The sequence below is a fragment of the Miniopterus natalensis genome, chromosome X, assembly GCF_054644295.1.
Source record: "Miniopterus natalensis isolate mMinNat1 chromosome X, mMinNat1.hap1, whole genome shotgun sequence".
Lineage (NCBI taxonomy): Eukaryota > Metazoa > Chordata > Mammalia > Chiroptera > Miniopteridae > Miniopterus > Miniopterus natalensis.
The window spans coordinates 68,379,495-68,390,041 of NC_142103.1; the positions used below are offsets into that span (position 1 = coordinate 68,379,495).

At 56.7% G+C, this 10,547-nt stretch overlaps 2 protein-coding genes across 7 annotated transcripts; both read right to left on the bottom strand.

Moving 5' to 3' along the window:
- Nucleotides 1-1,998: 1,998 nt before the first annotated feature.
- On the bottom strand, nucleotides 1,999-4,723 carry UBL4A (ubiquitin like 4A). Of its 2 annotated transcripts, none has more exons than XM_087813603.1 (4): nucleotides 4,630-4,723; nucleotides 4,364-4,469; nucleotides 3,933-4,156; nucleotides 1,999-3,071 (listed from the first exon to the last, which is right to left on the bottom strand). In XM_087813603.1, the coding sequence occupies exons 1-4, from the start codon at nucleotides 4,675-4,677 to the stop codon at nucleotides 2,946-2,948; spliced, it is 504 nt and encodes a 167-aa protein (XP_087669729.1). In that variant the 5' UTR covers nucleotides 4,678-4,723; the 3' UTR covers nucleotides 1,999-2,945. The 2 variants fall into 2 exon arrangements, with proteins under 2 accessions (XP_087669729.1, XP_016077415.1); XM_016221929.2 differs by having other exon boundaries at nucleotides 3,059-3,830; nucleotides 3,942-4,156.
- A 420-nt stretch (nucleotides 4,724-5,143) lies between these two features.
- On the bottom strand, nucleotides 5,144-10,193 carry SLC10A3 (solute carrier family 10 member 3). 5 transcript variants are annotated; one of them, XM_087813432.1, is made up of 2 exons: nucleotides 9,360-10,193; nucleotides 5,144-7,247 (listed from the first exon to the last, which is right to left on the bottom strand). In XM_087813432.1, the coding sequence occupies exon 2, from the start codon at nucleotides 7,107-7,109 to the stop codon at nucleotides 5,682-5,684; it is 1,428 nt and encodes a 475-aa protein (XP_087669558.1). In that variant the 5' UTR covers nucleotides 7,110-7,247; nucleotides 9,360-10,193; the 3' UTR covers nucleotides 5,144-5,681. The 5 variants fall into 5 exon arrangements, with proteins under 5 accessions (XP_087669558.1, XP_016077419.1, XP_016077418.1 ...); XM_016221933.2 differs by lacking the exon at nucleotides 9,360-10,193 and adding an exon at nucleotides 9,231-9,277; XM_016221932.2 differs by lacking the exon at nucleotides 9,360-10,193 and adding an exon at nucleotides 8,920-9,223.
- Between the last annotated feature and the right edge of the window lie 354 nt (nucleotides 10,194-10,547).

Sequence of the window (10,547 nt, forward strand, 5' to 3'; positions counted from 1 at the left end):
ATCGAGTCCCCAGGAGCCCAGGGATGCCACTCCAGCTGGGCCCTGGAGGTGGACAGGTTGGTTGTCTCTCCCACAAGTTTTTCAGGGCTTGGAGGTCTGAGGCCCACCATAGCTGTTACATCTGCTTCGGGAGTGCCTAGCCTGGCTAAATAGCACCCTATTGGACTTACTGGAACTGGCAAGGCCTGGTATTGGCCAGGCCTACATGGGAGGACTGCAAGGCACCAGCAAATTGTGGGCACATCTAATCTATCACCTGGGCACTTCCTACAAGCCCATCCTAAAGCATATGCCGCTCTCCTCTGAGTCTGCCCCTCCTCTCTGGGCCCTTGGGAAATGACACCACAAGCATCTCAGTCCAGGTGCCAGACCATTTCTGTCTGAGAGGCCACCACTTGTCCTGCCTTCTCCTAGTGTCACTGTGATAACAGGGCCTTCAAACTGCACCATGTCCCTGGGGTGTGTGTGTGTGTGTGTGTGTGTGTCAAGGACTGCCTGAGGCCCCTCCTTAGGGACAGGCGATGGGTCTCAGGGCCTCACAGTAGACAGGGGACAGGTAGCATCAGGTGGGGTGGCACCCACTACCTGGGTGGAACACTTGGCTAGGTGGGGCGCAGCACCTGCAGTAAACATTCTGACACCTATTGAAGGATCTTAGGATTTCGGGCCTGCAGGTGTCCATGGGGCCATTCCCAGACTGCAGGGGCAAAGGCAGAGTGCGCCTGTGGCTGCTCATCTTCACGTAGAGTCCCTAGTCTCCTCTCATGATGGCACAGGGCCTGGACCAGAGCCTCCTGGTCCCTTCCCACCCAGGCCTCCCATTGCTCATCCCTGCATTTCCTCCCTCTCCTGCCTTTCCTCCCCCAACCTGCCCATCCCTACCCTGCCACACACAAGCTTCTAAAATGAGGGGTCCCCACTGTAGCCAGTTTTGCTCAGTGGTTAGAGTGTTGGCCTTCAGACTGAAGGGTCCTGGGTTCTATTCCGGCCAAGGGCATGTACCTCAGTTGCAAGTTCAACCCCCAGCCCTGGTAGGGGCCCGGGCAGGAGGCAACCAATAGATGTGTCTCTCTCACATCCAAGTTTTTTCTCTCTTTCTCTCTCCCCCTTCCACTCTCTCTGAAAAGCAATGGAGAAAAAGTCCTGGGGTGGGGATAAAAGAAAAATAAAAAATAAAATGAGGCACCCCCAGTCACTGTCACCACCTCCTCCCCTCCCCATACAGCAGTTGCTTCTTGTCCCCCTGCCCCAAACATCACCAATGACCTTCTTGTTACTAAAGCAAAGGAGGCTCAGTCCTGCCCTTACTTTGCCTCTCTGCGGCACTGGACAACTTCCCCTTTCTGGAGGGGCATTCTTGGCTTCTGACATTGAGCTTTCTGTGGCCTTGCATCTGGGGATGTTCCTGGCTTCTACTGCATCTACAGTTGAAGTTCCTCAAGGCCCAATCCTCTCCCCTCTTTTCATGCCACACTCTCTGGGAAGCCACCTCATCCTTCTTCACGGTTTAGGATGTCCTGTCCACAGGTCACTCTCAGCTGTCATAGTAGAAGGCTGCAGAGGGCTCTGGGATCAGACTGGGCCTGGGTCCCAGTCAGCTCTTCCTTCAGTGAGGCTCCCATCATACACCCTTAAGACTCCACTCCTGTCTCCACATCCTGCCTGAAAGCCCTGCTGAGTTCCTGACCCCTATGTCCTATTGCCCAGATGTCTCCTAACCACCGGATGGCTTTCACCTCCAAGCTGGGAGGCACTGGCACAAGGAACTCAACAACCATCTCTAGGGTCTGTCTGAAACGTGCATCTGTGTGCCACGCCCCTGCAGTGGACAGTTGCTATTTGGGGCCACCATTCATTCTCCCTGAGGACCTGGCTTTTGTTGAGAGTCTCCCTTTCCCTCCAACAGCCCATGGGTATCCAGGGGGCTGGCCTCCCACTACCCACCCCAACCCAACCCTGGACAAAATGATTGGAGGCATCACTCAGTTGTGACCAATGAAAGGACAGTGTTTATTTGCTGGGGGCATCTGAGAAAGAAGCTACACTACAGGGTGAGAAGGTGCTCCTTGCTGGCTATGAACAAGGGATTCAGTGGAAGCTGCAGGCAGCCATCTTTTGATCCTGAGGCAGCAGCTTGGGATGAAGCAGACACTGCAGAGTGCAGAGGGGAGGTAGGAAGAAACTGGGTATTTGGTGAAATTGTTCATTTGCTGCCAATACCCCTGGACTTCTCAGTTTTGTAAACCAGTAAGTTTCCTTTATTGTTTAAACCAATTTCCTTTATGGTTAAACCAATTATTGGAAACCAAAAGCAGCCTAGCTAATACAGTTCTTTTTGGATCAAAGTCAGTCTCACATTCACCTTTAGTGCTATTTAAAATTTCAACATAAACTTCCTGACTCAGAATAAATGAGAGCATTGGCAAGTCTATCACATGAGCTGCTAGATCACACAGGCTCCTAAGAGGGCCCTGCTGTTTGATATTCCCAGTTCTCAGGTGGGGAGAGGGGCTTCTGTCTGCTCTTCAAATCCTTCGCCCATAAGGCGTCTGTCCGTCTTCCCAGCCCAGGGACCCAGGCAGGAGGGTCTCAGGCAGGGACAGTGGCAGGGCTGGAGTGTCCATCCTCCAATGCACATGGCTTCCTTCCAGCCTCAACTGCCCTGGGTAACCTCCAAGGAGCAGGTGCCAAGATGACCTCCAGCGCCCACACACCAGGCAGGGTGGGAGAACCAGTGCCACCCGGCCGTGCTTCTGCCCACTCCCTGGCACCCTGAGGTTAACTCTTAGGAAGTGAGGGGTGTGCAAAGTGAAAGCCCTTGTGTGCACATGGTGGGGGAAGGGTTCACTTCCATTCTGTGGGTGAGCGCATTGTGTGAGGGTCTGGCTAAGGCCTGGCTCTGGCACTGCCTTGGTGAGTGACTTTAAGCCAGTCACCTGTCATTCCTAAGGAGCAAGGACTACCCGTGTCCAGTGGGAGGCAAGCAAAGGGGGTGCCCGGGGAAGAGCTTGATAGGAAGGGCCAGGACATCTCATCTCTGGGCCATGCTTGGCCATCGCTTGGCTTCTGGCCTCAGTTTATGGAACACAAAGGGGAGGACTGCTGTAGACACCCCCTCCCCATCGGGTCTGGGGTAAGGATGAAGGAAATTGAGTGAGGTTTGAGTGGCCTTCACTGGGCAGAGTCAACAGCTGGGGACCAACGTGGCACAGGGACTTGCCTGAGGTCACACCATAGAGCTGGGTGATATTCATCCCCGACTCCCCAACCTACTTTTCCTTCGAATGCACACTGGCTGCAGCAGCTGAGGGGGCCCAGGGCTGGCTGTCACTTGGCCTCCTACCAATACTGGACTTGCCAGAGGCCTGGAAAGGAGTCACTTGAGGGTTTATTCTTAGTGGGCTAAACACCAAATGCCAAAGCCCATCCCTCAGAATCTTCTAAACAGTCCCTTTTTCTTTCTCATTCTGAGGCACTTATAGAAGCTGGCTAGACTCGGATTCTAGCTCCCCCACTTCACTGCAAGAAGTCTCAGCTGTCTCACCTTTTGTTCAAGGTGGAGGAGCAACCCAGGTCAAGTGCTTTCAGTGGTGCCTGGCACCTAGCAAGAGCTGGGTACCCACCAGCTATTATTATAAGCCAAATTGCAACATGAGAACACATTTAATGCTACATGCAGCTTGCAGCCTGGCCAGGCTCATCCCCACACTCGGTGAATCCTATTTAGAGAACCCCTTCTCCATAACTTCAGTGACTTCGGGGTGCAGGAAGCGGCTAGCTAAACGTTCGATGTCATCCAGGGTCAGGCGGCTCAAGGACCTCTCATAATCCTGAGGAGAGAAGGCCAGGAGGATTCAGGGGGTGCCAATGGGGGTACATCAGGACAGAGGCAGGTGGGAGCAGCTGGGACAGGAGTGGACGTCTGGGGCTACCCTTCTCACCCTCTGTAGTTGATCCAGGACTCTGCTGGCATCTGCAGCACTGAAGTGGCGCGCCAAGATTTTGGCGATCAGCTGCCAGGCTGGCGGGCGTGGGGGTGGGGCCTCGGCCAGTTTCCGGGTGGCGTTTTCTTCCAGTAACACCTTCTCCAGAGGTTTGACCACTAGGTTGAGCTTGGAATTGGGTCCAATGCTGTAATCAGAGAGTCTTTTCCCATCTACCAAAAAGATATTGATGAAATCATTACCCACAGCGGTGGGGGTGGCCTCAGGGATTGCTGTGGCATCTAGCTGAGGAGGGTTCGGCCACCGCCTCGACAGTCAAGTGGCCAATGCCCCACGCATTACAATGCTGCCCTAACTCGGCCTGGACACCCGACCCCAACTTCGTGCGGGACTCCCTGGGCATCTCCTCTCCCCATTACCTGCAAGGGCCTTGCCCTTGAACAGCAGCCGCTGCTGGCGCACGGGGACGTTCAGCTTCTCGGAGACCAGATGTTTCAGCGTGGACACCAGCTCATCCTCCGACACCTGGCCAGGCCGAGGGTGGGAGCAGGGGTTGAGCCCGCGGCCCCCGCTGAAGGCGGCTCGCCCGGCCTCCCCGGCGCGACTGGCCCGCCAGCCCTGTCCCCACCCTCAGCCCAGCCCTGAGCCCCGGAGGGGGAGGGGGTCGAAGGCCTGGTGACGCTACCTGTAGGCTGCACTCGCGGCCCTGGAGCGCCTTCACCGTCAGCTGCATGGCGGCCGCGGCGGCGTCCACTCAGGCAGACGCTCAGCCCAACGGCCCCCCGCCGCGCGCCACCGCCCAGGGAGCGCGCCGGAACCGCCCGCCGCCGCCGGAAGCAGCGCCGGGGCGCGCCAGGCACCCGGGCTCCGCCTCCGGTGCGCAACTGCCCTTGGAGCTCCTGGAGGAGGAGTCCCCTCCGAGTCCTGTTTCGTACCAGCATGGGGACCGCCCAGGGTGACAAGTCCACCGCGGCGACTGTGTAGGGGGGCCCGCCAGGACGGGGAGGAGGACCGAGCTGGGCCAGGTGCGCTTCATTTGAGAGCTAGGGGTTGGGAGGAGGGAGGGCCGGGAGCCCCCTCGCCCCCCCCCCCCATGCTGACGGCCTGACCCGCCCTGTGTTCCCAGCGGGCTGGTGAAGCCAGTCCGTGCAGTCTCCCGGTCCGTCTCTGGAGTCCACAAAGGGCCCCGCCCTGGCAAGCTTGCCACACTGGCCACAGGCCATCTCCCTTCTCCTTTCTAATTTGGCGGCGGGAAGCCAACTGAGCTTGGGAGCAAGCAGGGGAGCCAGACCTCTGCTCTCACCCTCCCACAGCTCATTCTAGAACAGAGGCCCACCACTCACAGAGAGGGGATGCGTGGAGAAGGAGGGCTGAGAGAGAGAGTCTGTGTAGAGGTCACCGTGTTACCCAAGCCAGTCCTACACCCTGGCCCACACCTACCCAGTCAACACCCTTGTACCACCACCCTCAGGCCCTAAAGGGCAAAGATTGGAAGAGACCCAAGCTTGCTTCTCTCTTTTATTGAAATATATTTTGTGGGCAGTGCCCACCTACCTAACTCAGCATGGCCTCTTTGGCACTGAAAGCTGGAGAATAAAAAACCAGTAACAAAAATAAGCCTGGAAATTTTTCTGAGTGCATAGTGCATGAGAACTAAAGGCCTTTGGTACACAAGAACTGTGGGGACAGTGGGTGTAGGGTGGGGGCTAGGGGTGGCAAAAGCTTGACCCAGGGGCCTCAGGGAACTGGGCCCAGGCTGCTATAGATGAAGTGCCCAATAACCAAGGCCAGCATCTCCGAGGTGCCGCTCAGTGCCACAATGAAGGGGGCCTGGGAGGCGTAGTCAGCTTGAAGACGGCGGAGGGACAGCTGCAGCATGGCCAAGGCCAGCACGCTGTTCTGCACCCCTACCTCAATGCTGACTGTCCGTCGCTGGGCCACTGGCAGCTTCAGGCATGTGGCCAGGCAGTAGCCCACCAGGAGGCCAACCAGGGGCACGGTGAGGCCCACCAGCACAATGGGCAGCCTGACGCCTGCCAGGATGAAAACCCCCATGCGGTAGGCCAGGAAAAGGCCACCCAGGAGCAACACAAAGCTGAACGGCTTGATGACCTGCAGCAGCAGCTGAGAGAACTTGGGAAGCTTGGACTTGATCAACACGCCTACTACGATGGGGATGGCGATGAACAGCAGGCTTCCCAGGATCTTGGAGATGGGCACATGGAGTGTTTCATGGATGCTGAGCAGACGGCTATAGACAGCTGAGGACAGTGGCAGGAAACCAGTGGCAGCCACTGTGGAGATGAAAGTCATGGAGATGGCCAGGGTGACATCCCCTCCAAGGAGGAGGCTGAAGAGGTAGCTTCCTCCACCGCCAGGTGATGAGCAGGTGATGATGAGGCCCAGAGCCAGGGCCTTGGGCAGCATGAAGACCTTGGCCATCAGGAACGCATAGAAGGGCATGACCAGAAACTGGCCCAACAGGCCCAGCAGCATGGGCTGGGGGCTCTGCAGGAGCCCCTTCAGAACCTCAAGCTCTACTTTGCACCCAAATGAACACTTGTTGACAAAGATAAGAGGTAGGAGCAAGTAGAGTATTGGGTTCTCCGAGAAGTGGACCAGGTCTGTGCCAGCGGTGGTGGTGGTGTCTTCGGCAGGTGAGACCTTGATGCGGAAATCTTTCCGCTCCTCGATTAGCACGGGTGGAGTTTCATGGGGGTCCACTAGTTGGATGTGGAGTGGGGCTAGCCCAGGCAGGCCTGAGTGGATGCTTACCACGAAGCCACCCCCACTGCCCCAGGTTATGGCACTCACATTCTTGATAGTCAGCACCTCTGTGTCCAAGGAGGTAACTCTCAGTGTAGGACCAGGCCCTGGCCCATTGCTCTGGCCTGGGTACTGGCTCGAGATCACGATGACGCCCTCGCTATCCTCTGGGAACTCAAACTCCACCACAGAGCCATCCCCAATGCTCAAGTAGCGGCCCCCTGGCAATGGCCCAGGATAACCCAGAGCTGTGCTGAGGTTGGCAATGGCTGTTCCCTGGACCCCCCACAGCAGGCTCACAAGCAGCAGGGCAGCCCTGAGCGTGCCTAGGGGGCCTGTGCAACCACTGCCCCCTCCTGCGCCAGACCTCAGCTGGGAGCTGCCCCTCCTAAACACCATGGCTCCTCTTGGAAGGTGGTGTGCCCAGGCACTCTGTGGCTTAGGAGAGCAGCCTCGATGTTGCCTTTGGGTTGTACTGAGAAGTGTCCATGGGTGGAGCCTCGCCCTGTGCTGCCTTCCTTGATGGCAGAGCTCTTTCTGAGGAGAGAAGGGACACAGAGAGGTGGCTGGTGAGGGTGAGCTTGGGGAACCCAGGAGTATGGTAACCTGAAAGTCCACTGCTGAGAGACTCAGCAGGGCCCCCTGCCCCAAACCTAGGAACAGAAAAGCAATGTCTAGTGCTGGCTCTTGAATACCATTTGGCTGTCCCATCCCCTAGCACAATTGTCTCAAGCTTGCCATCCCTAACCCAGAAGAGCCACCTCAGATGGGAGTTTCCAGTCTGCCCATACCTGCTGATTCCCCTGGGCTTGCCCCCAGCACAGTGACCCTACAGAGATGTCCTGATATCAAGGGATTTGGGAGAGCCACTCCCAATCCTGTTGCCACTAGCCTGATTTCCACCAGCTTCAAGACAGCTATAGCAGGTCCACAGCCATGCCACAACTGGGATGAAATCTCTGAAAGGCCGCCCAGGGGTGACAAGGATACAAGCCTGAGGAAAGAAAGGGTGCTGATGGGAAATACTGGCTCAGGCCAGATCCAAGAGGCCATCAGAGAGCAAGTTACGGCGTTTGAGTGTCATCTGTCAGGCAGAAAGCAATCTGCAGTGGTGTGGGCAGTGGGTAACCATCAGGCCAAAGGTCCCAAGGACTGATGTCTGCCACTGACATGCACTTGTAAACAGTGTTGCCATGGATATCTGGCCTACCTTACCTGCTGACTGTGTGATGGAGATTATGGGGATGCAAGTCCTCCCTCCCCATGGAAGTTGCTGGAGGGAGCAGCAGGAGGGGGTTAGATAGGGCTTTTCCTCCTATCAGAGCTTCCACTCTGGCAGTCCTGGAATTTGAGCTCCTAGAGCCACTGTGTCACACCTGTGGGGCTCTGCTTGGAGTCGAGGGGCTCTTCCCCATGCCCACATGCAATCCTACCAGAGCCTGGAACTCTCAGTAGGAATGAGTGTTTCTAGGGGTACCTCAGGGTGAAAGGAGGAGGTTCACCTCCTTCCATTTATCTATTTGGGTGGCCACCACCCTATTGTCTTACCTGCTGGAACTGGGGCAACCAGGATGGAGACACAGTGGTTTTTCATCACTACTGTTGGTTGCCTCATGCCTTGCAGTGCCCCAGTCCTGGAAGAGGCCCCTGCCTCTCTATATTCAATTGGTCTTTGGCCCTGGTCTCCTTCATCTGAGAATGGGGAGCAGGGGAATTAGCGGGTGGGTAGAGGGCAAGTTAAGCAAAAGGCTCATCCGTGGTTAAGTCTCCACTCTACAGCCCTGGCATGCCATGGCCTCTGCTGGTTTGAAGTTTGAGTCACTTACCCTGGAGGCTTTGGTCCAGCCTTGTGTCCCACCACTGGAGAGTAGGGCAGGAAAACCAGAGGGAGTATGTGAGGAGCAAAGTGGAGGAGTCATAAGGAAAAGATGAAGGCTCCCGGGACTGAAACCACTGGGGTGGCGTGAATCAGTTCAGAAGGGAGAAGAGGCTAAGGGCCATTCACCCTGTCCTTCCAGTACGGCGGGCGGCTTTGAGTCACTGCAAGAGGGGTCTGGCCCAGATCCCACACCATTTCTGCTTGAAGGGTCGGAAGTTTGAGCAGATGTACCCCAAAGCAGAGAAGGGAACCCCGGGCCGGCAGCTTTTTCCACACCGGTAGTGTTCGGTGTTAGGGCAGTTGGCAGTGCTGACCCGGGCTTCTCCCTACCTGGGAGTCTAGAGGTTGTCGGAAGGGGCACCAGCAGAGCTCCGGCGCGAACCCGGGAGGGAAGGAGGGACGGAAGGAGGGGCGCGCCGCTGCAGGGCTCGCGCTCTGCTCCGCAGCTGACGGGCCGGCGATCAGCCGGGCGGTCCCGGGGTTGCGCCAGTGGGCCCCTCACGCCACTCCCCGGTCCCACAGCCGCGCGAGGCCTCATGAACCCGGAGCGACGGTCCCTCCCCGTAGGGCTGGCCGCTTGGCCTGAGAGGGTAAGGGCGGAGCCGGGGCCAGAGGTCGCCTTTCCCGCCCGAGGCTCTCACCTGCCGCCAGAGCTGGCCGGGCCAGCGGACGCCGGCTAGCTCAGCCCTCTAGGGCCAGGCCCGCCCACCGAAGCTCCGCCTCCGTCCCGTCGACGCCCCGCCCCGCCTCCTCAGCGGCAGCCTGCTCACCTCTCCCGGCTGGGGCCGTCCCGACAGGATGTGACGTATCTGGGAGCGACCAGCCGGCGCTGGGGCGCGCGCCCGGCTACCTTCCGGTTCGCAGTTGGTCGCTGCTGGGTGTGGTCTCGTGAGGTGCGTGAACCCAGCGTGAGTCTTCTACGATCGTCGCGGTAGCCACCGGTTCCGGGTAGGGGCCCCAGTCATTCCCAAACACTCTGCGACCTCTTGGGGCAGTGACACACAGGCTTAGCTGTTAGCAGTGCAGCTGGGATGCCTGGGGTCAGGGTTTTGGCCATGTTCCCTCTCCTGGCGCCCAGCCCTGTAGTCTGGGGGCCGAGTCCGACCAACCTGGACACCTGGTTCCAGGCGCGGTCTGGTTCCATCTTCCTTCTGGCCGCATTTACTCTGCTGGCACCAGTGGACTTGTCCATCTTTCAACACTATTTGGCTCCACCAGCAAGGTCCAGAGGATTCACAGAAAAGAAGTGCAAATAGATGGCATAAGGATGGGCAAAACGGTGGTGAAGGTGTAAAGACTTGGGAAGACAGTAGACAAGTGCAGAGCCGAAGGGGATTTGCATGTTCCCAAAGGCTGCAGGGCAGTTGCATTCAGTCTGCCAGCAGGTCAGTGGCAACCCACTGCTTGGGAAGAATCTCTTGTCACAGCTGTGATAGAGGCCCTGGTCCCTAAAGTTGCAGGTACTTGCCCTGAGGGGTCCACAAGACACATCGTTGAGAATGTCTAAAAAAGCCACATCATCTCTACTTTTATTAATTTTTTTCAAGTAAATATAATTTTAAAAATAAGTATGTCTATTGATTTCAGAGAGAGGAAGGGAGAGAGGGAGAGAGAGAGATAGAAACATCAATGATGAGAGTCATTGACCTGCTGCTTCCTGCATGCCCCTTACTGGGAATCGAGCGGTAACCCGGGCATGTATCCTGCCCAGGAATCAAACCGTGATCTCCTTGATCATAGGTTGATGCTCAACTGCTGAGCCATGCTGGCTGGGGAATTATAATTTTAATAAAATTTTATTAAACTTATTTAAATACATTTAAAAAATTTGTATTTGTTTTATAAAGCTCAGTGTGCATATGAAACGTGTAGATATACACGTGGTGGGGTTGCATGCTCAAGAGGGTTTGATTTTTGTGGGTGATGAAAAGTATTCAAAGGCCATAGCTCTAGGCTGT